At 41.9% G+C, this 27848-nt stretch overlaps 1 protein-coding gene across 1 annotated transcript in view; it reads left to right on the forward strand.

The window, feature by feature from the left end:
- Nucleotides 1-24591: 24591 nt before the first annotated feature.
- The window catches only part of SLC22A16 (solute carrier family 22 member 16), a 32874-nt gene continuing 29617 nt past the window's right edge, over nt 24592-27848 (forward strand). The window contains exon 1 of the mRNA XM_020801358.3: nt 24592-24841. Coding sequence (XP_020657017.3) covers nt 24792-24841 — 50 coding nt within the window. The 5' untranslated portion in view covers nt 24592-24791. The remainder of the gene's footprint in view (nt 24842-27848) is intronic.

Here is a 27848-nt window from a genome sequence, read left to right on the forward strand (position 1 = left end):
CATTTGTAATTCAGCACCACACCTCTAATTGCTTGAGTGTGTTATTTTAATAGCACAAACTTTCATAGATTATATACAGTATCTATAATATAATAGATTTCGGAATAATCTGGGGAACATATCTGTGTGATCAACATCTGCATCTATTACTTATCTTCATATCCTATAGTTTCAGAGGAACTGTATCAGTTGCATTTCATGAAAAATGTAGGCCTTTTTTAAAAACTATATACTAAAACTTTGATGTTTCTGCTCATGCCAGATCCTACCCAACAATATGAGACGTAAGTCCTATTATAAGTGATGAACAATTGCTGTGGGAAGTTGGTCATCCTCTTGCTAATTTTTTAAAATCTCATGCACCAAGACAGGACATTTTAATTCTTCAGATCCTTGCTTTGTTACAAAACCTGCATAGAACTAGAGGTACGACGTACACATTTTGCGCCACTGACACCTGAACAGTTGCAAAGGATTTTTAAAAATGTCAGTTCCTTGCCTTGTACAGTTTTAAAACTCAAACATGCCCCCAAAATAGGTAGAACAGTGTATGTGAATCCCAAGAAATATCTTGATTTTTCCCCCCATTGGGGTGCTTTTCTTTTGCCCCATCCAACATTAACATATTTATCTGTTTCACCCAGAGAAGGAATCCAGTAGAATAAAAAGTAAGTACATATAAAAACATGTCATTATATTGAAGTACATTTTAAAATTTACATTGAAAAGGCAGCATACTAATTAAAAGCACTGTCCTTCATGTGCAGTCAGGCCCCTCTGAATTTAAAGCATTTTCTTGGCTGTCAAAATAACACAAAAGACAAAATAAAAAAACCCACACTGTTTTGGGGCAAACCAAAAATGCAGTGACACAGAAATTGTGTGCTCTGATTGTCACCCTGTTGGCCCTATTTGGGGCAAATTCAAATGTTCTCCATGGCAGGATAAGAGGGCTCTAAAGGGTACAGAAAATACCCCACAGTGCAAAAATTGTTCATTAAACTCTAATTATAGTGGTTGTTGTGGGTTTTTCGGGCTCTTTGGCCATGTTCTGAAGGTTGTTCTTCCTAATGTTTCGCCAGTCTCACGACTGCAGGAGTATACCGGATACCTTGCAGTTGTGGCCAGGTATACATTTGAACCACAAAACAAAGCATCCACACCAGAATCAAAGAACATGAGAGACACTGCAGACTAAAACAACCAGAAAAATCTGCAGTAGCTGAACATGCCCTAAAGCAAGCTGGACATGAAATTCTATTTCTAAATACTGAAATACTGGACAACACCAATAATCATTACGTCAGACTGCACAGGGAAGCCATTGAAAGCCACAAGCACCCGCAGAACTTCAACAAAAAAGAGGAAAGTTTAAAACTCAATAAAACTTGGCTTCCAGCTCTGAAAAATACAGCGTGCAAAAGGACAATGACCTCTACCCAGCCACAAGGACTGGGGATCACTACACACAAAAGACCAGCTAATGACACCCATCAATCACAGTGGCAGATAATCTCTCCTCCTTATCACAACAATACACTCACAACAACCACCCATTCCCTGAATAGGACAAAAGCCTATCTCACAGCCATAAATACTCCTTTCCCAAGCAAACTACACCAGAGCACAGCGTGCTGTCCTCTGAAGATGCCGGCCACAGAGACTGGCAAAACGTTAGGAAGAACAACCTTCAGAACACAGCCAAAGAGCCCGAAAACCCCACAACAATTAGATCCCGGTCGTGAAAGCCTTCGCGAATCCATCTAATTATAGTGTTGTCCATCATTCTTGATACACTTGGTTTCTAATTAGGGAAAGAAAATACCCTGCAAATCATTTAATGATTAAAAAAACACCACCCAACTGCATAAGAGTTAAAGAAAAGTATGCGATGGGGGAGGGAGAAAGAATCCAATCTGGATCACATTGTAGCAAAGAAACATTTGAAAATGGAAGGAAGGAAGGAAGGAAGGAAGGAAGGAAGGAAGGAAGGAAGGAAGGAAGGAAGGAAGGAAGGAAGGAAGGAAGGAAGGAAGGAAGGAAGGAAGGAGCATATAAGGACTCTTACATTTAAACACTTCAACACTATCACACTCAGTTCTCTAATAAAAACATTTGGAGTTAAAGGTCACCGAATAACATGAGTATTATAACAAATAATGACAACCCAGATAATGATCTATAGAGACTCACTGAATCTGAGCAACTATATTCTACAGAGTTGCACTGTACATATAATTAGGAAGAACTGCCTTTTCTCAGCACCAAAAGGCTAGGAAACAACAATATCTAAGCATCAGAAGTGCTACTTGCCAGAAAGCTATCCAGAGCCTTTGCCACAAATAAATGGTCTTATGTCTATTACCTTTTGACAGCCTCCAAATCCCCCCAATTTTTCAAAAACTAGTATCTTTGGGGCATTGGTAGGTATCTTGTTTCTAAAATTAATTCCATGCAAAGAATGTAGCTTTCTCCCACTTAGAGATCGGGAAAGGTTTGTAATTTGTTTGTCATTTTAAGCATGAAGTGACAAAGAGAGTGGATATAATCCTGTAGAACTCAGGACAAACAATTGGCCTTCTAGCCCCTAATTCTGGCATCCCATTGTCTTTTTCTTTCCAAAAGCAAAGATCTGAGAAAGGTGAGGGTGCCAAAGAGGAATAAGGATAATTTCAGCCTTTTTCACATATTATCAAAAGGCACCATAAATGTAGGAGAGGAGCCCAAATTTTGTCTCATGCAATACAGTTATGTGTTGGAAATCTGAACAGACTGGGTTTCCTCTTAGACAAAGATGTTCTGATCATTCACATTTTGTTCTGTGATCCCTCCTGCCCCTCAAACCTTCGGAGTTTTTCTTGTTTGGTAAGGTGTGGCTAATTTAGCATCTCTTTCAAGCTTTGGGTGCCATCTGCTGGTAAATCTGTGGAGGGACCAACTGCCAGTTAGGGAATGATGGAAATGTAAATTTAAAATGCCCTAAACATTTGAAATATGGATTCCGCAGATACCATATGGTACTATTGCATGTATAACCACAATGTTGTTTTCTGATCCTAGAACTGCCCAGGATTCATATTATATCTGGGGTTCCCAATGATGATTAAAAAGCATTTGACTTAAGTTACATTGACAAACACAAGTTGCCTAGTACATACTAAATGAAGTGCGAGATAGGAATTCCTATGAAAAGAATTGTTAAGACTAAACAGAGGAGTGTGTTATGTTAATATTGACAACAGCCATTTTGTTCTGTTAGTGGGGATACTGCTTAATAGAATACTGGTTTCTAATTTCATAAGTTATGTGCTGTTTGTCTCCTCTGGTTCGCTCTACAGTGGGGTCTTGACTTGAGAACTTAATCCGTATTGGAAGGCGGTTCTCAAGTCAAAAAGTTCTCAGGTCAAATCTGCATTTCCCATAGGAATGCATTGAGAACCATTTGATCCGTATCTGCTCTTTTCCGTCCATAGAAACTAATGGGAAGCTGCTATTCCGCCTTCAACCACTAGAGGGGGATATTTTGTTTCTTTTTTTCTTAGGTCAAGAAAGGTTCAGGGAAGGCAGGGAAAATACAGTCCAGGCAGTACAGTACCAGGCAGTCCGAAGACTGTCTCCCAATCCACTCTCTAAACGCTGGGAGGAGTGAGGAAGCAGACAGGCACCCTTTTCACTGGCCAACAGTTAACTGAAAGTTCAAATTTTGCACTTTCCCTGCCTCCCACATGGGTTTTTTTCAGTTCTTAACTCAAATCTAAGTATGTAAGTCAAGTCAATATTTTCCTATGAGAGTGGTTCTTAAGTCAAAATGTTCTTAACTCGAGCCGTTCTTAAGTCAAGACCCCACTGTAGTTGCATTCTTTATAGCAGCCGTAAATAGTCCATCTGGTCTTCAGTACTGCTTAAGTGATATCAAATATTTACCTTTTGGGTTTCTTACTCTTATGTTTTATTCATTCTTTTTTTTAACTGTTCTATTGACCTTGACTGTATTGTAAACTACCCTTGAGGTCTCTTGATAAGGACTGAAAAGTGATCTAGAAATGTTTTTTTAATTAATAAAAATAAATACATTTTAGTTTGCTAAATAAGGTCACCATTTCCTCCTCCCTTCTTCAGACAAATCTATGGTATATAAGATGGGGTTATTTTAAAGCAGATGGTGGCTGAGAGATTCAGGGAGTTGTAAATCAAAAAGTGTCTTTCCCAAGCTATGAGTTTTTATTACCAGCCTACAAAAACTTACTGAAGCCTACCCACTGGTTGTCTTCAGCCCTCTCTTGGCCCATCTCCTCAGTCTTGATCGATTTTCAGTGGCTTGCCTTGCAGTCAGCCCAGTATGGAACTGCACACTGAAACATTCTTGTTCCCTGTGTGGTTGGAATGTGCTCTTTTTCTGTTTCCCCAAAAAAGGTCAATTGTAGCAGAAACAGTGAATCAGCAGAGTGACACGCACACATACACCATCAGTGTTAGGTATCAGGCCTTCTTCTCTCTGGCATGAGTACTTTGGTTCTTGCACTCCAATGACATGAAGAAAATCCCAGCAGAAATTGAAGCTTGCTTATCCATTGCAAATGCCTAGCAAATTCTTTCCATAGTCAGAGATTTGCCTTTACAATAATGTGCACCACTTTCTTATTGTTCCAGAGGTCCCGCCCCAAAAAGGAATGAAAAATAAAAAGGAGTCCAGTTAGCTATTTTTTAGTCATCTGTGAGCAGCTGAGCTCAGGCACTCAAGTAAGGTCTACCTCAACATCCCAGGGGCCATTCAAGGGTCTCTGCCAAAGCTATGTGGTGGGTATGAGGTGGATCCCTTCTCCACGGCATTAACGGGACTTGAATGCTCCAATGGAAGCTGGAGAGACCCAGAAAGGTGGAAAGTGGAGGGAAGCAAGGGGAAAGCCCACCGAAGGAATCTCCCACCAGGCAGGGGATATAAAGTAGATGAAGGAAGAGTTGGGAGAGGGGTAGTCAGCAGAAAGGAGGTGGGAGAGGGGAGTAAAATAGGGGACTGGACCAATGACCTTGAGTGGAGTGGGCAAGAGCCAGACTTCACCAAACATGCTGGATATGTGGCATCTGCCCATAACCCTCTGCTAGCTGATTACATCCTGGACCAGCTAATGGAGCTCACCTTGGAGGATGAGGAGAATCACAACAAAATCAAGGCAAGGCTACAAGATGCCTTGTACATGGCCCTGAAGAAATTTTAGGTTGAATGGGAGAATCTTACCCTGGTCCAGAAGCACTGATTACTCAGTGAGTGATAATTCAAATGCTTCTGCTACTTGGCAAAAGATATGGGAGAAGGAGAACAAACCTATCAATTCTAAAGGAAATCAAACCTGAGTGCTCACTGGAAGGACAGATCCTGAAGCTGAGGCTCCAGTACTTTGGCCATCTCATGAGAAGAGAAGACTCCTTGGAAAAGACCTTGATGTTAGGAAAGTGTGACGGCAAGAGGAAAAGGGGATGACAGAGGATGTGTCATCAAAGCAACCAACATGAATTTGGCACAACTCCGGGCGGCAATGGAAGATAAGAGGGCCTGGCGTGCTCTGGTCCATGGGGTCACAAAGAGTCAGACCCGACTAAACGACAACAACGATGGGAGAAGGAAAGTTGAATGTCTGCAAACCTTGACTGTGGAAGGGATGCGAAGGTAGTGAAGATAACTCCCCTCCACCTCCTGAGAAGGGACACTTAAATTTAAGTTGTTTCCCCTGCAAATGACCTTGAAGATAAAATTTAGTGGTGATGTAATGTAAAATGTTCATAATAAATTATGTTTGTTGTTGGTACTTTGATTCTGGACCTTATTTTAAATTATGAATTACACTGGGTTTCGCTTGTGGTTTTAATTCTTCAATCTAGATGGAGACAAAGACCAGGATAATCCACATTTTTGTATCTCCAATCACCATGTATGGATGTGAAAGCTAGACAGTTAAGAAAGCTGACAGGGAAAAAAATTCTACATTTGAAATGTAAGGCTGGAGGAGAGCTTTGCAGATACCCTGGACTGCCAGAAAGATTAACAAGTTCAGTCCAAGAGCAAAGCAAGCCTCTCCGGAGGCAAACATCTTGAAACTGAGGCTGACCTACTTTGGGCACATAATGAGAAGGCAGGATTATCTGGAAAAGACAATAATGCTGGGAAAAATTGAAGACAGAAGGAAAAGAGGAGGACCAACTATTAGATGGATTGCCCTTCTAAAGGAAACCACAGCCTTGAGTAGAGTTTGCTACAGCTGAGCAGGGCTGTTGAGGTCAGGACATTTTGGAGACCACTCATTCATGGAGTCACCAAAAGTTGAGGGTGACTTGACAGCATATAACAACAGCAACCCTTTTGGAGCAGGTGTACTCCTTCATACCATCTTAATATGAGACAGCAATATGCCACAGGAAGAGGAACACATTATTTTTATTAGCAGTAACTTTCCAAGTTCTAATTGCCTGTTTGTAGGATGAGTTCATCTACTTTCCCACTTAAAAGTTCACATTTCTTCCTGGTCTTCGGAGATCTTTAAGAGCCAGCATAGTAGAGTGGATAGAGTGTCAGAGCAGTCCTTGGGAAACTTGAATTCAAGTTTGTGTTACAATGGTAAAACACTCCTCAAACATCTCATGAACTGTACTGTACCTTGAAAATCCTACCTGTGTTCCCATATTTCAAAAGTGACTTGATGACACATAAGAACAGATAGGGAAACCATAAGTCTTCCCAAACCACTTCCACTGGATCATGGAAATAGAATTTTTTTTATTTTTTATTTTTGTATTGGGTATGACAAGTTCTGAAGTGTTGCGCATGTATAATTATGTTTTCAGTAGTTTATTTTTTAAAAAGCCGGACTCAATGAAAATCATCTGATCAGATCCAATTTCTTTTGTCTGTTCAGTCATCAGTCCAACTAATGTATTATTTAATCTTCACTGGACAACAGCGTTATGTCACAGGACAAAGAATCCTTTGATTAGGCAGATTACAGGCGAATAGTTGAGGACAGCCAACAGTGGGATAGATGACAACTGTAGATCTCTCTGTTTTAAAGAAGATGGCCATCAGAATTTGCAGCAGGTCACTCTCTCCAAACGAAGAAAGATGTTCTACATTTGCCTGTGAGTGCAAGTGTATGTAATAGAGGAAAATAGAGAGGGAATGAGGTTTGAAGAATAGGGCCAGCCCCACCATTAAGCAGACTGAGGTAACTTCTTCAGGTGGAAGAAGACAGACAAACGTGAGTGCCACACAGCTTTTCTAGCACGCCCCAAATGACCTTCCTTTCCTCTAGTGGGATGTTATCCTCAGGGACAGCCCAAGCGCTTGTACAAGTTGAGGTGGGTGCCAAGGATGGATATGACCCCCCCCGCCTTGTGCCTTCACATGAAGCCTGTCCACCTGGTATACGTGTGGTCCTGTGTACAAGGCAATGCAGACATTCTCCTGCTTGACTTACCTCTCTCCCAGAGGTAGAAGGAACTGCATCCCCTGCCCCATGCAGACAAAAGTTACCCCTGTTGCTCAAGGAGAAAGAAGGGCAAGAGGAGAATTCACGTAGGTCAAGAGATGCTAATAGCAGCTTCCCCCACTTTTCATGTGGAGGAGGAGGAGAAAGAGTAGGAAGAAGAAAAGGGGGTACAGAAGCCAAATGGAGGCAGCCCAACTGTGACACAAACACATATTCCTCCATAACAGGAGGAGGGGGTGAGGGGGAGGAGGTAATGGCAAACAGCTACTACAAAAGATCATTTTTAGTAATCTTTCCACAGAACTATAACTCTCAAAATCCCTCAGAACCTGGGATAGCTTGAAGAATTCTTCCACAAAATGTGTGGAATTCCAGCGAAAAAGACTGCAATTCATTTGTTTGGGTTGTTCTTTTATCTTTAAAAGATATCACCTACTCTTATTTTTGTGTCAGCTTAAGGACCACACGGCCTTTTCCTTGTTCCTTGTTGAAGAAGGAGGTGGCTCTGGAAAATCACATGTAGCGCAGCGATGACTCACTATCTCAGGCAATGGCTTATTCCAGCTCTGATTGTCTCTTCACCAGCACGGAAGGAGAATTTGACTGCCATTCCATTTTTCACTCCTGTATCTAAAATGACAGGTGTGTGAAAGGTCCAGTGGGTGGGTGGGTAGGTGAAAAATGTTTGCTCAGGCAGCAAAATTTCTTCAACCAGCCTCACTGACCATAGTCAGTGTGTGTGAGAGATTTGGTTTAGCTGAAATCATTTGCAGGGTGTGCATGTGCTTATTGGCAATCAGATGTGGATTTGCTGCCTTATGGGAATGCTGCAGTTCACCTCTGCTTAAGCACTGCTTATATCTCTGAAAATGAAACAGTTATTGTAACAATGGAATCCTCCATCTCCCAGGGATGCCCAGAGCCTGGAAATATTATTTGGACTACAACTCCCACAATCCCCAACTAGAAACTACCTATCATCTTAAAAGTAACCTTTTCAAGCTCTGGTAATCTCTCTAAAACTTCTTGAAACTTGGCAACATGGGGTGCATGCTACATTACTACACTACTATTTCAGCTAGAACAAAAGCAATATAATTTCTGTCATTGGAAAAGAATGCCATCCATCAACCTTGATAGGCACCATTCTAAAAGATTACATGCCATGTTTCAGGTAATGAAGCAATCCCTGTAGATGATGGGGGAGAAATGCAAGACAAGTAATTGAATACAGATGGTCCATGTTAAGGAATCAAAATGAAGGGATAGGAAAAACATAAAATTAGCCAAAGTTTTCCACTGAATGACAAAGCCTCTCTTGGTATGTTGCTAATATTGTAATCCCATTATGGGACAACAACATTTTACTTAGTGTTAATCTCTGATGCATGGGAATAATTTTTGATGGCCTACTTTCCATTGTCTTCAAATTTAGCTCCACTAGTGCTGATTTTGTGATTTATTTTCACACATCTCAGAGCAACCCTACAAGCAAACAGCACTTATAAAAACTAAAAAGCAGGAATAAATTAGTGGGAATGTAGGGCTGGGAAAAAAGCTACTTCTCATTTGAATTACAGTGCCTAGAATCCCTCAGCCAGCGGCTGTGTAAAGGTAGAGCATTCTAGGGGTTGTAGTCAAAAAAAGAGTAACTTTTCAATGATCTGCTTTATTCTGAGAGTAATGTTGTCAACAGGAATGCATCTTCGTTCGTTCGTTCGTTCATTTAGTCGTTTAGTCGTGTCCGACTCTTTGTGACCCCATGGACCAGAGCACGCCAGGCCCTCCTATCTTCCACTGCCTCCCGGAGTTGGGTCAGATTCATGTTGGTCGCTTCGGTGACACTGTCCAACCATCGCATCCTCTGTCGTCCCCTTCTCCTCTTGCCCACACTTTCCCAACATTAAGGTCTTTTCCAGGGAGTCCTCTCTTCTCATGAGATGGCCAAAGTATTGGAGCCTCAGCTTCAGGATCTGTCCTTCCAGTGAGCACTCAGGGTTGATTTCCTTTAGAATTGATAGGTTTGTTCTCAAGAGTCTCCTCCAGCACCACAATTCAAAAGCATCAATTCTTCATTGGTCAGCCTTCTTTATGATCCAGCTCTCACTTCCATACATCACGACAGGAAAAACCATAGCTTTGACTATGTGGACTTTTTTTGGCAAGGTGATTTCTCCATTTTTTAAGATGCTGTCTAGGTTTGTCATCGCTTTCCTCCCAAGAAGCAGGTGTCTTTTAATTTTGTGGCTGCAGTCCCCATCTGCAGTGATCATGGAGCTCAAGAAAGTAAAATCTGTCACTGCCTTCATATCTTCCTCTTCTATTTGCCAGGAGGTTATGGGACCAGTGGCCATGATTAGTTTTTTGATGTTGAGCTTCAGACTATTTTTGTGCTCTCCTCTTTCACCCTCACTAAGAGGTTCTTTAATTCCTCTTCACTTTCTGCCATCAGAGTGATATCATCTGCATATCTGAGGTTATTGATATTTCTTACAGCAATCTTAATTCCAGTTTGGGATTCATCCAGTCCAGCCTTTCGCATGATCACTGGTTTTTCCCTTTCCATTATTTTCCTCTGTGTCTTTGCACTGTTCATTTAGGAACACCTTTTGTTTCTCCTTGCTATTCTTTGGAAGTCTGCATTCACTTTTCTGTAACTTTCACTATCTTCCTAGCATTTTGTTTCCCTTCTCTTCTCTTCTATTTGTAAGGCCTCTTTGGAGATCCACTTTGCTTTCTTGTATTTCCTTTTCTTTGGGATGGTTTTTGTTGCTGCCTCCTGGACAATGTCGTGAGCGTCCATCCATAGTTCTTCAGGCACTCTGTCCACCAGCTCTCATTCCTTAAATCTGTTCTTCACTTCCACTGTGTATTCATAAGGGGTTTGGTTTAGATTATACCTGACTAGCCCAGTGGTTTTTCCTACTTTCTTCAGTTTAAGCTTGAGTTTTGAAGCTGATGATCAGAGCCACAATTGGCTCCAGGTCTTGTTTTTGTTGATTGTATACAGCTTCTCCATCTTTGGCTGCAAGGAAGATAATCGATCTGATTTCAGTTTTGCACATCTGGTGATGTCCATGTGTAGAGTCGCCTCTTGTGTTGTTGGAAAAGAGTGTTTGTGATGACCAGCTTGTTCTCTTGACAAAACTCTATTAGCCTTTGCCCTGCTTCGTTTTGAACTCCAAGGCCAAACTTACCTGTTGTTCCTTCTCTCTTGACTCCCTCCTTTAGCATTCCAGTCCCCTATAATAAGAAGAACATCTTTCTTTGGTGTCAGTTCTAGAAGGTGTTGTAAGTCTTCATAGAATTGGTCAATTTCAGCCTCTTCAGCATCGTGGTTGGTGCATAAACTTGGATTACTGCGATGTTGAAAGGTCTGCCTTGGATACGTATTGCATTCATTCTATCATTTTTGAGATTGTATCCCAGTACAGCTTTTCCCACTCTTCTGTTGACTATGAGAGCTACTCCATTTCTTCTATGGGATTCTTGCCCACAGTAGTAGATATGATAATCATCTGAATTGAATTTGCCCATTTCCATCCATTTTAGTTCACTGATGCCCGGATGTCAATGGTTATTCTTGCCATCTCCTCTTTGACCACATCCAGCTTACCAAAGTTCATAGATCTTGCATTCCAGGTTCCTATGCAGTATTTTTCTTTGTAGCATCGGAGTTTCCTTTCACTTCCAGACATGTCTGCAGCTGAGCATCCTTTCAGCTTTGGCCCAACCACTTCATTAGTTCTGGAGCTACTTGTACCTGTCCTCTGCTTTTCATCAGTAGCATGTTGGACGCCTTCCAACCTGAGGGTTTCATCTTCCACCATCATATCTTTTAGCCTTTTGTTTCTGTTCATGGAGTTTTCTTGGCAAAGATACTGGAGCGGCTTGCCAGCTCCTGCTCCAGGTGGATCGTGTTTAGTCAGAACTCTCCACTATGACCTGTCCATCTCGGGTGTCCCTGCATGGCATAACCCATAGCTTCTTTGAATTACTCAAGCCCCTTCACCAGGACAAGGCAGCAATCCATGAAGGAGGCTAGTAGATAAGTGCCCTTCAAACAAAGCCTTTCATTATTTCTATCTCAGCAAAAAGGGCTGTTTTCACTCTTCCTCCTCCCTCTCTTGCTAAAGAGAGAGAGAGAATGTACGTACGTACGTACGTATGTATGTGAGTGAGTGATGTGGCATCAATGGAATCCAATATATAGCTCCTCTTTTAGGGTTTTTGAGGCAAGTGAGACGTTAAGGGGATGATTTACCACTGCTGAAACCTCCCAGAGATTCCATACCTGAGGAAGACATTTGAACTCAGCTCTCCTTAGTTGTAGAGGCATCACTCCATGCACTATACCATACTGTATAGTAAGAGCCTCGTGGCGCAGTGGTTAAAACGCTGTACTGCAGCTAAAACTGTGCTCATGACCTGGGGTTCAAATCCCAGGTAGCTGGCTCAAGGTTGACTCAGACTTCCATCCTTCCGAGGTCGGTAAAATGAGTACCCATCTTGCTGGGGGGGCAATGTGTAGCCTGTATAATTAAAAATTGTAAACCGCCCGGAGAGTGCTTGTAGCGCTATGGGGCGGTATATAAGTCCAATAAATAAATAAATAATAATAAATACTGGCTCTCATAGAGGATATAAGAGACAAAAATACTGTAGGAGTTTATGAGTAGGACTGAAAAACAGAGTAGTGTATCTTTGGGCTCTGGAAAAGACTTTTGGGGGGCTGTCTTCCTGGGAAACGTACCTCAAGCATTGATTTTGTTGTTGAGTGTTTAGGCTCAACTACTGTACTCACTATACTCAACTCATCCACTATACTCCACCTATATATCTGCAAAAGAAGTCAGATTTTTCCTAGTGTAATATTTTTTGGAAAAGTGGGAGAAACGACCTGTGGAAAATAGAACACAACATTTTCTTTGTTCCAAATCGCTACGTCCTGATTGGTTCCTTCATCCATCACAGTTTTAAAGGCATAATACAACACCAAAAGACTGGCTCTACTCACAGGAGGCACAGTGATAAATTGAACTCCCAACTCACCACAGAGCTATCCAGTCAAATGCATACTCATAATTTCATTTGCACAGCAGTTGTTCTGTTCAAGATTTAATATCTGAAACTGTGCTTTTTGATTTTGAGTTATCAGGTACTGCATTTGCTGTAAGGAAGGCATTTTCTTCTTCTTACCAAAATAAATATAACTGACCATGAATGAAGGGCCAGCAGGACAGAGAACTCAAAATGACAGGCCATTTTTGTGCAAAAGTGTGTATATATACCTCGTACTTTTTAAAAAATGCAGGCAGCTTCTTTGATTGGTTATTGTAAGCACAAACGGTGCTTTTAAAATACCCCTTTTCTCAATCTTTTTGATTATATCAAGAGTAGGCCTTTCCCCTCTGATGTGGATCGCCTTCTTTTCCAACAAGGAGAAATGGCACTCCCGATAGCTGGTATGTTTCAGCACTTGAGGGCATTTGAAAATTATTCCAGTGCTCTTCTTTTAGGAGTGAAGGATCCATCTCTTCTCTGATCCTATTTTAAGCCTCCAGATTTTCATACAGTGTGCCAGTTACATTACCTCATTCCCCAATGCTCTAGTAGAGTGAGCTTTCCTTTCAGTAGTTTCCTTTCTTCCTTATAAAGAAAAAATGCTTTGCTATCTCACTGGTAAGATAAAGACCCTACAAACCTGCTTGCATCTGAGTGGACAAATGGCACCTTATTAAACACACTGTGTCTTTGTGTGAAGAAAAAAGAGAAAGAGAGAAGGGAACATCTCTTTTTTAAGTAACAAGAGAAGAAAGTGAAATCCTGTTACAGTATATTTTGGCTCCCTACTTGTGCTATTCTAAGGATCCAGCTCAAATGTTCTGCTAATCAGTTCTGGCTAAATGAATGGTTCTTACCTAACCCATTTAAAAACCCAATCAAAAAGAGCATTGTAGGTAAATTCAGAGAGCAGAGAAATGTTGAAGAAGCAGTGAAAATAAAAGGCAGCTCTCACAATTGTGACTTTTCATTTTTTTTTTTTACAGAGTTGGCTGTACGACAGCAATTTTTACTAACAGCTGCTCTAGGACCAGAGAAATTATTTGAGGCTCATTTGAAATTTGTTCTTGACAGATTGTCATGAGGGTGGGCAGGAAGGGAGCTTTATTGCCTTTGCCCTAAACCACCCCTGAAAACTTGCCACTTGCTTCCCGCTCAGTTCAGGGCCTCTTCCAGGATTTTCTTATATTCTCAGTGCTCCCACTGAGTGACTCAGGGCCAACTTTGAGGGGATGGGCGACTGTGTGCATTTAGTGTACTCTTTCTCTGTTACTAAATGAAGTACATGAGGTGGATTTGGGCAGGGCTATTTTTTTTATAGAACTTGGAAAAGTTCATTTATTTATTTTTTTGGACCACAACTGCCAGAGTTTTCTAGTAATTGCTTGCTTTTGACTGTCACAGCCAAGTACATTGTTTTTATAAACCTATGGTATATATATTGTGCTGTGCATACCTGAGGAAGTGGATCATAATCCTCGAAAGCTCAGTCTAAAAAGGTGCAACAATATCTTTAGTTTTTGTTCTGTTATACACAGTCCGAGTTGGCTGGAAGCTCAGTGTGTTAGGCATCTGGCTGTGCAGCCCAAGGTGGGCAGTTCAGTTCCCCACTTTGTATCTCAGAAGAACCACCCTGTGTAGCTTTGAACAAGCCACACAGTTCCAGGATGCCCTCAGAAGAAGGGAATGGTCATCCAGTTCTCAGTACTCTCTACTTTGAAAAAGGTTGTCATAAGTCAGAATTAATTAAATACACAGTCCAAAAAAAAAATCAGTTTGCTCACAAAAAGGAATATGTGAGAAGGTGATATAAGTGGTCCAGTTATATGAGGGAACATTTGATTATATATATATCTGTTCGTTTATATATTTCTAATGCACCTTATGTATATCCACGGATCTCAGAGTAAGGTACAATCAATGCAATCTAAAACAATCCAAATACTTACGAAGAATTTTAAAAAGTTCTTGTGAAGTGCCTTGGGTACTACGTGGGGAGCAAGCTAGACATTAAATCAATCAGTCATGATTGTTATTATTATCATTATTGTTTCCACTTTTCCACTTTTGCTTTTGTGCCATTTGAAAGTTCCCAAGAGTTTAGGGATCTCTGTTTAGTAGCAACCCATGAGATACCTATTTACACTGGAAGCAAATACAGTACTATGGCTTTCTCCCACTGTATATGTGACTATATTTTCTGTTCATGTTGGGAGATGGATCCTGGTTTTTGTCTTCATTACATATCCACTGAATACTGGTGCAGGGAAGTAGTGGCAGAGATGGAGAATTCCACTCCTTTCTTCTGCCCTGCTCCTCATCCCCTAAACCACACCACTCCTCCTTTATTTGACCTTGCAAGAGTAGAACAGAGAGAAGATTAAAACTTATTATATTGCCATAGAATCCATTATCTATAGAAACAATGTTGCATCTTAACCTGCAATAATCAAATTAGTCACAGTTTTTTCAGCTGACCTTCCTTCCAAACATGTTTGTATATGCAAAATGTAAGTTCAGGATACAGTATATTTAGCAACCAAAGGGAATACTAATTTATTTGTCCTGAAATCTTATCACAGTCAAGCTATTACTTTGTGATTCAGTCTCAGAAAACATTTTAAAATGCTATATCAGTTGTTTGGGGCATGCAAAGTAAAAGCAAAATGAAAAACATGCTGCTTATAGACTGCCCCATAGCTCTTAAAACACTCTCTGGGCAGTTTACAAGTTAATTATGCAGGGTACACATTGCATCCCCTAGCAAACTGGGTACTCATTTTACCAGCCTTGGAAGGATGGAAGGCTGAGTCAACCTTAAACTGGCTACCTGGGGTTGAATCCTGGGTCATGAGCACTGTTTTGGCTGCAGTACAGTACAGCAGTTTAATCACTGCACCATGAGGCTCAGTGTAAACGGTGATACATTTAACTCAAACTTTGGGAAAGTTTTGGACTACATTCCCATAATTCTCAACCAGTATGACCCATGCTAACTGGGGATTATGGGAGCTGTAGTGTAACTTTTCAATATAGTGGTAAAAGTTGGGTCAGGAGGCTTGAGTTCAAATCTTCATTTAGTAAAACACCTGATTGGGTGGCCTTGGGCCAGTTGCTTAAACTCACAAAACTGTTGTGAGGGCTATAGGAGATCATACTGTATGTACACCAGCTATAAGGAATTATGGAAAGAGAATCTAACATGCAAGCACAATTTCACTGTAAGTATATAGACTAAGTGCTACAAGTATGTAGAGCAGGGACACCAATGAATATGTAAAACTAGTTCCTCACCAGGTTTAGGAGGTAGTACAAATGCTCAGTATTGAAGGAAAAACTGAAGTCCCCAAATCTTTCCAAATGCTATAGATGTTTTATAAACAACATTCTGAGGACACAGTAGTTAAATAATTAAGCCAAGTGAAATGGAAAACCTTGCAAAATATTCCTGTTAAGCAAGGTTATTTGCATTAGTACATGAAGAGACAAGCAAGTCTAAGCAAACTATGCTGATCTACAACTTTTTCAAACTTGTGGAGGAATCAGTGGTGGGAAGCAATACTAGAGTGCAACTGATTTTATTGTTTCTTAAGGACAGCCTTAATCCAAACTCTATGACTTCTCTCAAATTATGTCAACCGGCTAATTAGATGGCCTGTGGTTTCAGTCCAGCAAGTTTCATGCAAAAGATTCATGATACACCTTAAGGATGGGACGCAAGAAACTACAAATGTGTTCAAGGAATTCAGGCAAATTTTTGCTATGGACAATAGTTTTATATCAGACCATTCAATTGATAAACAAATAATAAAGGATGTCTCACTCTTATTTTTGTGAGTCTAAAAGCCATAGTTCAAATGACTATGTATTGGATGGGCTGTAACCTACCTTTTTTAAAAAAATCCATGAATCAGGAATGCAAAATGTGTGGGCTTCTAGATGTTGTGGGCTACAATTCTCCTCACGGAAACACAGATTCTTGGGCTGGAATGAAAGGGGAACCTAGACCATCCTGCTGCCAATGCAGGAAATCCACAGCTGAAGTCTTCCTGGCAGATGGCCATCCACCCACTGGTTTAAAAACCTCCCACAGAAAGAATGGCCCAATTTCTGGCAATCTCTTCCACTGCTGAACAGATCTTACCATCATAAAGTTACTCCTAATATTTAATTGAGGATGTATTTCATTTGAATCTATTGGTTTGGGTCCTGCTGGAGCAGCAAGAAAGCAAACATGTTACACCTTCTCTGTGATATTGGTTAAAATATCAAGGGTTACCATCATAACACTTCTTTCTTTTATCTTCTCCAGGCTAAGCATATCCAGCTCCCTCAACTTTTCTTCAGAACAGATTTCCAATCCATTATTATGTTTCTTGCCTGCTCTGGACATGTTCCAGTTTTTTTGATATCTTTCTTAAACCTACAAGGCTCCCTCCCCCAAAGGACAGCGTATGTGAGAACTGCCCAAAGCAGGAAATAAGGCTGCAGTGCAGGGTCAGAAGACCAAGCACTCGTAAGATTGAATCCACGTGAAGGAGTGAGCGCCCATCACTTGTCCCAGCTCCCGCCAACCTAGCGGTTCGAAAGCATGCGAGTAGATTAATAGGGACCACCTCGGTGGGAAGGTAACAGCGTTTCGTGTCCAAGTCACACTGGCCATGTGACCACGGAAGATTGTCTTTGGACAAAATGCTGGCTCTACGGCTTGGAAACAGGGATGAGCACCGCCCCCTAGAGTCGAACATGACTGGACAAAAATTGTCAAGGGGAACCTTTATCTTTACCTACTTCCCTTAATCTGGACATTACTGTTGATGCAGTCTAGATACATTAACTGTTTTGTTTGTTTTGGTCACTACATCACAGTGCTGACTCATTTTCAATTTGAGGTATACAAGGACCCCTTGATTCTTTTTACACATGCACGTAGTGTTGCCAGATCTGTTTTACACATACATATAGTATTGCCAGCCAGCTGTCACCCACCCTCTATTTGTATTCACTGGTATTGCTGATGAAATCTGCAGTCCAACCACATCTGGAGGGTCCTGTTCTTCCTCACTCTTGCCAAATAAAGATAAGTTGCAGGCAAAGCTTTCCTCAGTGCAAACCTTCACTGCAGATTGCTCTTCCTTACTTCCGAGAGGGTAGGAACTGTAAATATAGGCTATTTGACTAAAATGTTACAGGACAGAGTTAACATTAAACAAGCCTATATTATAGTTCCTGTATCTTGCAATCTTCTAGTCACTTGTCTGGATTTAAGCCTTACTGAACATATAGTTCAGTAGATGTGTTGAGTAGACATTATTACTGTTTTTCTTGTGGTGGTAGGGATGAGTATTGTCATCCAGTTCTACATTATTGTTTTTTGTAAGGACATATGGACCTGCCCTGTCTTTTGGTAACATTGAGGAATTATTAAAAAGAACAAAAGAAAGAAAGAGGAACAATCATTTCACTGGAAAGGAATTCCATTAATGAAAAGTCCCTGGCCCTCACGCCCACCCACCTTACTACCTACTGTAGGAGGAAGGCAGACTATGTGGGACCTCTGAAGTATAGAACTGACATTGTTTGTAATCAGCTTTGGACTGCCCTGTTTGCAAGTGGTGGCTTGCATTTATTGGCTTTAATTGAGAGGTTGTGAGGAAAGCATCCACCTTACTATGTTCATATGATGCTTTTTTAATGAAACAAAATTAAGATAATATGAGATAAATTATATAAAAAAATTATGGACTGTGAGATTTAGTTGGAGTGGCAGATGCAAAGAAGGGTTATATCACTGCAGGTATTTTGGCAGGGATGTTTTTTTAAGGAAAGTGAGGAGATACTGTTTCTACCTAAATCTTTTTAAACAAACATCTATAGCTGAGTGGTTTAGGTATCTGGCTGCAGAGCCAGAGGTTGGAGGTAGAGATGGGGGTATTCGTATTCATATACGAATATCCCCCCACAGGTGCAGATAATGAGGGTTTGCTCTGCTGCTCATGATAGATTAGCCACTCCTGGCAGAAGGTGGGATGATGAGCTCCTCTGCCAGGTCACAGAGTAGCTAATCCATTGAGAGCAACGGAGCGATAGGAAGGCACCGCAGAGTTCACGGCAGCAGTGGAATAGTGAGTGGCTGGTCTGGCCCCGGGGGGGTGTGTCGGACCCTCACTACCTGCACCTGTGGGGGGATATTCGTATTCATATACGAATACCCCCATCTCTAATTCAGAGTTAAATTCCCTGCAGTGCATCCCAGAAGAGCCAGCCTGTGCAGCCTTGGGCAAGTTGCACAGTCCCAGGATGCCCTCAGAATAAGGGGATGGTCAACCAATTCTCAGTACCCTCTACTTAGAAACCTTGAAAAAGGTAATCAAAAGCCAGAATGGACTCGATGGCGCACAATTAAATACACACTCCAAAAATTTTTTTAAAACCCCATCAGTTCCAAGTTCTGCTTGTTTTTGCTCACAAAAAGGAATGTGCGAGAAGGTAGGATCCAAAGTGAAATAGGTAGTCCATTAATGTAAATACTTCTAACCTCAGACAGATGTATAGCTCAGTGAGTTAGACATCTGTCTGTGGAGTCAGAAAACTTAGGTCCCCACTTTACATTCTAGAAGGGTCAGCCCGTGTGGCCTTCAGTAAGCAGTGTGGTCCTAGGAACCCACCAGAAAAAAGGGAATGATAAAGTATACAGATGTGAGTATACTCTACCTGAAAAACTCTGCAAAGGGTTGCCATAAGTCAACATTAACTTCATTGAACATATTTTACATTTCACCTAGCTGTGTGCTGGTTTTAGGGACTTTTAATGGCAGTGAGCTATGTCTATTAAAATGCAATGCTTTTGTTAGTTCTTGCTATATTGTTATGTGCTGTGAGGTCAGCCATACGGCAACAGTATATTAGTCCTTGAACATCTCACATACTTTAAGACTGTATCAGCTGTATGGGAAGTGACTAGACAGGACAACAATGTGCAGTGGTAAGCCTGCTTTTATACTTTCTTTCACCTACACTCCAACATGAAGCAAAATAGTGCTGGAAGATGAGATTGCTGGTCAGAATACACTTAATCAGCTACTGGGGAAAAACAAAGGATAAATACAAATAGTATTGTTGCTAATAAAGTAGTTGAGTTAAAGCTGAAAAGATATCTAATCACCCATGCACACAGAGGAAAAATGGAAGTCTGATGCTGTATGTCATATATCATGGGTTCCCAACCTGGGGTTCATGGCCCTGAAGGTGGTCACTAAGTTTGTTCGGGGGGGGGGTCACTGCAGTTATTTTTAGTTGCAATTATTTTAATATTTATTCTATTTAATATGATGCGCACAATGCTGTTTTATTCTAATCCTCTTAACCCACAGATTGATACATTTAATCTGAACCAGACTTGTAGGCAACCTAGAGTTCTTAGTTATTTCTATTGGGCATATTTTCCTTTTATGCATGCACATCACTCCTACCCCCTTTTGAAAGAGCCACTCTTGCTTTCTCTCTGTTCCTCCACATCCACCCTTGGAGGACTGGTGTCAGCCCTTTGGACCTGAGCATTAGCCTTGACAGAGTTGTAACGTGCCAGAAGGCGCTAACATGTAGAATTTCCCAGATTGATGAAGTCAGCAAGCAAAGAGACAGTATTGATAGCAGAAAATTATATTAAATCAAGTTTGTTGCAGGATACTGTGACGTGGCTGGCCACTCTGCTGTCACTGCCTACTCAGGCCTCTCAGAATGCCCACCACGCCACTTCACACTCGCTGCCACCAATTATAATAACCAATTAAGAAGGACAAAGGTTTCCTTCACAACAAAACAGGTTTATTGATAACAAAATAAAATATGAAAATCACAAGTAGCTAATCACGATGTCAATCACTGCTTCTTATTTAATTAATCACAGACTTTCCCTCACTGACTATCCAGGCACACAGGCCTCTAAACAAGCTCTTTCTCCCTCACACACCAGATCTGATCTTTCACACAGTCTTCACCCCATTTTTATTCCAGCTCCTCCCTCTCCAGCTTCCCCCTCCGTCACCCCATTGGCTGATGATCCACTGCCCAGCTGTGACGGACAGGTGAGGTTAGGGCTGCCTGTTACAGATACATATATACAGCTTTGTCCTCGTTCAGTCCAATGGTCATTCACAGTAATATCAACAGGGGTTTAGGCATAAATCAGTTCAGAGTCCTTGTAAATCAGTCCAGCAATCAGAATCTTCTTCTCCAAGATTTTCTCCATGACATTACATCACCACACCACCAGAGTGTGTGTGCTGAGGGTGCAGGTTTTATTCTTGGCTCAGCCAATCCTAGATTTTTCTTCACAGCTGATACAATTCTTGTATCATCCCAGCTGTATAAATTGCTACTTTACATTCTTTCTTTCTATTAATTCTGACAAATACTTACAGTATTTTAGTTCTTTACAACTGCTTCATAGAAAACTGGATTAACAATTCTCTTCAGGTTTACATCAAACCCGTCAAGCCTGGCTCAAAGAGACCTGAATGAGATGAGTCCACAGTGCATTCAGGGGATTCTGACCCCGGTTCCATCACCTCCTGGCAAATAGCAGGGGAAGATATGGAGGCAGTGACAGATTTTACTTTCTTGGGCTCCATGATCACTGCAGATTGGGACAAAATTGAAAGATGCCTGCTTCTTGGGAGGAAAGCGATGACAAACCTAGACAGCATCTTAAAAAGCAGAGACATCACCTTGCCAACAAAGGTCTGCATAGTCAAAGCTATAGTTTTTCCTGTAGTGATGTACGGAAGTGAGAGCTGGACCATAAAGAAAGCAGACTGCCGAAGAATTGATGCTTTTGAATTGTGGTGTTGGAGGAGACTCTTGAGAGTCCCCTGGACTGCAAGGAGAACAAACCTATCTATTCTGAAGGAAATCAACCCTGAGTGCTCACTGGAAGGACAGATCCTGAAGCTGAGGCTCCAGTACTTTGGCCATCTCATGAGAAGAGAAGACTCCCTGGAAAAGACCCTGATGTTGGGAAAGTGTGAAGGCAAGAGGAGAAGGGGATGACAGAGGATGAGATGGTTGGACAGTGTCATCGAAGCGACCAACATGAATTTGACCCAACTCCGGGAGGCAGTGGAAGACAGGAGGGCCTGGCGTGCTCTGGTCTATGGCGTCACGAAGAGTCGGACATGACTAATCGACTAAACAACAACAACAAGATGGCAGCAGGGTTGAAAAATTGTTGCTGCCATAGCAGTTGTGCCCTTTTGCTCCATCTGAGTTTCACATTCTTCTGGGTGTGGTGATGGTGGTGCAGTGAAGGGAGAGAGGACCTGGGCAGGGAGATGCCTCTGCGCCCTGCCTGAAACAGGGAGGTGGAAGACAAAGAGCGGCAAGAAAATGAGGGAAGAGAACCAGGGAGTGGGGAGTCACGGGGGGCTGTGGGAAGATTTGGGAGTTGAGGGAGAGAAGCTCTTTATTGAGGGGGCTTTTGGGGAGGGGGAGGAGGCATGAATGGAGGGTCATTTCCACACACCCCAAAATTATCAAATTTTATCTGGTAGAGGCAAATTTACAGCCTCCCCATAATTATGTATTGTTACATTATTATCAATATATTACGTTAGAATTATATTCAGAAAAATCTAAATGTGTTTTCTTTATCCTGTTTAAAATGCCTTTTTATACAAAAGTGGCAGGCAAGATCCCAATTATTAGACTATTATAAAAGATGGCCATAACTCAAAAAAGATTGGGAAAGATTGGCGAATATAAATGAAATATGGAATGCGAAAAGTATGAAGTAAAGCACATTAATATCATAAAATAAGAAATTACATTTTTAAATACTGTGATGCCTGGTGTTTAGTGGGCTGGAACAGGACATTTTTCAATCTGCAAAGTATTTTACTTTTCAGACAAAGTATTTTACTTTGCAGACAACAAATCCACATTTTTGCTCTAATAATGAGGCAAGACATACAATAAGTTAATGACTATAAATTACAATCTGATTTCATGCTATAAGCATAACAATAATTCAACTACAAATCATTCCAACTACAGCTGTAGTTGTAGCTGCAACTACAGATGTTGAAAAATAAGTAATATTCTTACTCTTATGCAAGTATCCAGAAGGAATTTGATGAGATACCAGAACAGAATGTTATGATAATCATATGTTTCTGGCATGCAGAAATAGGAAATAAAGCAGAACCAGACATCCCTGAAAAGTTTGGCCTATAAGCTGCATCATACTGACAATACTAACATTACCAACAACAACAACAACGTTTTTTCAGGGTTTTCTAACTTCAGTGGGTTACAATATGCCAGCACAGCAGGAACATCCCCATCAAATGTGTCTCTCTTCTAAAAATTTCTTATTATTACAATAGGATCCCTGTATCCGCGGGATTGCGATCAGTGGTTTCAATTACCTGCAGTTTGCTGCAGTCTAATATACAACATATAAGGGTGCTCCTCTGTCCCACTCTCTTATATGCTGCATATAGGGTTCCCTAAATGGTTGATTGTGGAACCACCATGGATACAGGGGCCCCACTGTATTATGTTTGTCAAATTTAATGCTATGTCAGATGAGTCTGCAGTTTCACAAGCTGTCACGTCATCGTAGTCCTATGTCACAGGCCAAATATTTCGAAAAAGTAATGGGTCAAGGAGGAAAGTGGTGGTAATAACAGAGGAGGATGGTGATCTGCAACTCTGGTAGCAATGGTAGTGATTTGAGGTGCATTGTGGACTCTTGCCCTGAAAATTGCATGGGATTAAAAAAAATTCCTTGGGAATGACAACAGCAGTTTAATTGACACAAGAAACTTTTAATTGAGCCAGATCAATCCAGGCCAACCTCCTCGTCTAGTTGAACCCTGACTATAGGGACATTTAACTGAAAAATAATATTTGCAGCAGTCAAAATAACAGCTCTGAGTTCTCCTGAATTGTGGGTTGTTTTGGAATGGTGAGACTCTTTACTATGATAACATTAATTGATCCTTATCTGCTAACAATAAATTTAAATGGATACAGAAATTTATAAGCTTTCCCCCACTTCCCAACTTCAGAAAAGATTATCAAGGGAACATAAACTCCTGCTAGGAAATTAATTAGTTTCTATTCTTGAGCTCTTCCTATTCTTTGGGTCTCACTGTATGTTGTTTTTGTTGGTTTATGTGCTGTCAATGAACCTGTGAATGACTGATCTCCAAAATGTCCTGTCCTCAACTGTCCTGCTCAATTTTTATAAGCCTTAGGGAGTCAGTCCATCTCATACTTGCTGTTCTTTTTTTCCTGTTGTCTTCCACCTTTCCCAGCATTAGAATCCTGCCTTCTCATCATACATCCAAAGCAGGACAACCTCAATTTCAACATTTTTGCCTCCAGAGCTGACTGACTGACTAATTTTTGCTGTAGAGGTTTTAAATTTCATCCTGACTGGTCGCTTGTCCAGAGGGGTGCCAATCTACCATAGTTAATCTTTTCTTCAATCACACTTACCATCCTTCTGTTACTGGTATGGTCTGTAGTCTCCAGCTCTGGAAAGGACCTTGTATATTTACAGTCCCCACCAGTAAACTCTTACTAAATACTCTCAGGGCCGAAACATGGGTCTTCACATAAAACCCAAACCACAGAAAGACAGAGCAGAAAAGGTTCCAAGGATTAGTCTGAGAGCCTTTTGTTTTACTAACAAGCCGTTGTCACTTTGTCCGGTATCTATATGCCCACCTGCTCCTGGGGCCATGTATAGATATGACGGTCATATCGTCTCACTCTAATATCTGATGAAGTGAACTCGATACGCAAAAGCTCCCATTGAAATTCTCCTGACAGAACCGCTCTGAGAACCCAGACATTATGGCCTGTCCCGCTATCCGGCCCCCGTGAGGGCAGCGACCACGGCTTCGGCCGGTGCCACTTTCCCCGGCGGGAATGGGGCGTGAAGGTAGGACGTGCGTGAAGAAAGCTGGAGGGGTGTCTCAGTTTGTGTGTGTGTGTGGTAGCGACGTGGGAACGCAGAGGAAAGACAGCGGCCAGCTTAAGGCTGGCACCCCTGCCGCTAGGGGTGGGGTTAAGGCGGCCCGCTCACCGGCCCCAAGGGTCCGTTGGGTTGGAGGGCGAAGGTGCCGCCCCTTGGAAGCAGGCGGACTCTGCGGGGCAGGGAGTTTGCAATGGGACTTTGCCCGCGTCCGCATAACGCCGACTGACGGCCGCCGCCGGCCCCCCCCCCCGCTCCCCGTCATGGCTCGCAATTTTGAGCTCCTCTTTGACTCGCTGGGACACTTCGGCAGGTAATGGAGACCCCCCCCCCGGCGGGGGGAAGAAAAGTTGCGGGGCGACGGGACCTGTCTCCCTTTCTCGCTCTCTTTTTGGGGGGGGGAGTGAGCGCGTGCGTGTAGGGGAGGCAGGAAGAAACCCCAAGAGAGAGCGTGCAAACCCCCAGGGCGCGCGGGGGAGGCAGGGTGGTCTGGCTGACTTGGGCACTGGGGGAATGTGAGGGGAAAGGCCACGTGGCCGTCGTGCATTTGCTTCCAGCAGAAGAAGCCTGGCGAAATGTTATTATTAGATTTTGATCCCGACCTCCTTTCGGGAGCTCCAGGCAGCGCAGCGCGTCCTCTCCCCCCCCCCTCCACCACCCCATGTACAACAGCCTCGTGAGGTTATTATATTAATCTGAGAGGGAACGACGCTGGCTCACGTTCCTTCGGGGCTGCTGAAGGCTGAATGGGAGTGGAGGGATTCCAGTCCCCGGGGCTTGCCTGCCACGTGAACCACTCACTCTAAAGCCCCGAGGTTGACTGTCGACTTGGGAGGTGGGCATCTCAAAAGCCAAGAAATGTACGGGGGGGGCATGAGCTCTCGTGAACCCGCGTCGCTAGTGGGAAGCGACAGAAAGCTTTCAGGGACAGTGTTACCCCATAATGGGCAGAGATGCCGTTAGTTTAAGGCCGGTTTTGCATTAGTTTAAAAACAGTCGTTTCTTGGGACGGACACTCGCCGAAAGTGTGTTCTCGAAAGCTTTCACGAACTTGCCAAAATGTTCGTCCAGAAAGCATGAGGAAAGAAAGGAATTGTTATGATTCTCTCAGGCAAGCACGATACTAAGGCATTGAGGGCAGGGCGCTTTAGTTTAGAGCGAGTGTTGGGTGTGGTGAAGCCCTGGAGCTGGGAGCTGTTGTGCACATGTAGTCCTGGAGACATCTGCTATGCATGTATAAAAACCTATTGGGAACGTCGAAGAATGAGTTCTTGATTTCATATCATCAACAAGTCAGCTCATTTCTTGCAAACGAAATACTGTGTGTGGCTTACTTTTTAAAGAAAACCCATCTCATGTTAATGCATCATACATCTGTGAGTATAGGGCATTGGGGTTTGTGTAGATAAGTACTGTAATGATATGGCAGATAATTACTCCTGGGTGCTGTTTTCCATCACTTCCTAGTATATGCCTAGTCCATTGGTTCCCAACGTTGTGTAACTCAGATGTTCTTGGACTTCATTGCCCATAATTCCTGATAATCACAGCTGGTGGTGAAGGCTTCTGGGAATTGCAATCCAAGAACATCTGGATTACCCAAGGTTGGGAGCCACTGTTCTAGTATGTTGGTAAACGTGATCTCTACGAATGAGTAACTGGAACACTGTGCTGATGTTGTATTTCAAACTGCAGCTTCAAAACCTGCATTGATTTCTTCTGTGTGCATATTCGCACAACACAGACAAGTTAATATAATTACCTTCCAAATTACAAATTGCTCAAAGTACAGGACTAGCTGAAGCCAAATACAGCCACTCCTAACCTAGATTCAATGAATTTGATATCTTGGGCTTTGTTAGGAGTTGAAACAATGCACTGAGCAAGAACTACTGAAAAACTCTGAATTCTTTGTATTGTATCTTTTCTGTTTCATATGTATCTTCAGTTGTTTGCTTTTTAAAACAGGTTCATGTCTTTGACCCTTCACTGACAAACAAATGTTTGCTAACGCAGCACTTTGTACTCTTCAAATTGCAGTGGTGCTGCTTTTGTGGCTCTTTGTTTGGCAACCTGCTGTCTTTCTCCATAGTTCTTAAATTGGGTGAACAGTCATATAAATTTCAGTGATAAATCTCCATTTATTTATTTTTTTGCTTTGTAATAGAGTTTTAGACGAGCTGTATAGCACAAAGAAACATGATATCTGGGAACTCAAGGTTAGGTCAGCTGGATGTGTGCAGATGCAAGCCAGTGGGGCTCCTTGCCTGCCTCAGCGCCTCATCATTTTTGTTGGAAGTCTGAATGTTTGTCAGTGCACTGTTTTTTTCCAATTGTGGGTTCCAAGATGTTAGACTACAATACATTACAACACAACACCATCAACCCAACCTGACCTCTCAGTGTTTGGCATGATAGAATTCATAAGTTGACACCACTGGGACCCAAGATAGAGGAAGGCTAGCCTATCTTCGGTTTTTGAAGGCTGTGATGCTGTGGTCCTTGAAAAGTGAGTTGGGAGTGGGCCTGGAACAAGAATGTGCTGACATAAGCGACAGTACTTGAGCAGGATCCCTTGTCATGCCAGCCTGTTATGGCTCCATCTGTCATAATACTGTGTATTTGGTTATTTGGATGACATTCTTATTATAATAAATAATAAAATAATAATAATAAAAATAATAATTTTGTTGTACTGTCAGGTTAAATTTAAATGTTAGTCCCAACTAGAATACATTTATTGAATAAAAAGGAATTTAACTTAACTTAAGTGTGAATTGCTATAGTTCATTGGGACTAACAGTTGGGCTCATTTCATGTTTAGATTTGTTAGGATAGGAGAGTATGGTTTAGACAAACTGTTGGTTTGTGCTACCAAGAAAATAGTAGTAATGGCAGAGAAGAGTGAAAGACAAGGGGAGCTATGTGATTATGGACATTTGAAGCACACCTTCAGAGGAGAATTAAACATTGTGAGAATTGTGACATTTTAAATGCCAGGGTGCAATATTGAGACGTTTGCATCAACCAGGAAAAACTGGGTGGCCATGCCCTAAGTTCCTGTGGGGGAGACAAGGTCACAGATGTTCCAGTCCGTCCAGGGACCTGAGATGCCTGCCCAGAAGACCATGCAGCCATCTCCACCTATGATGAGTGTTGCTGAAGGTATGCAAGGCATTATAACTGCAGACACTAAATAAAGCTGAGAGACAGTGACACAAACAGAAGATAAGACAGTGCAGTTGAGTACGGGAGTTGAGGGACATTTTCTAGGAAATCAGCAGAAACTGGAGTATAAAGGAGGTGTTCCCAGTGAAGGG

The sequence above is a fragment of the Pogona vitticeps genome, chromosome 1 (genome assembly GCF_051106095.1).
Source record: "Pogona vitticeps strain Pit_001003342236 chromosome 1, PviZW2.1, whole genome shotgun sequence".
In the NCBI taxonomy this organism is placed as follows: domain Eukaryota; kingdom Metazoa; phylum Chordata; class Lepidosauria; order Squamata; family Agamidae; genus Pogona; species Pogona vitticeps.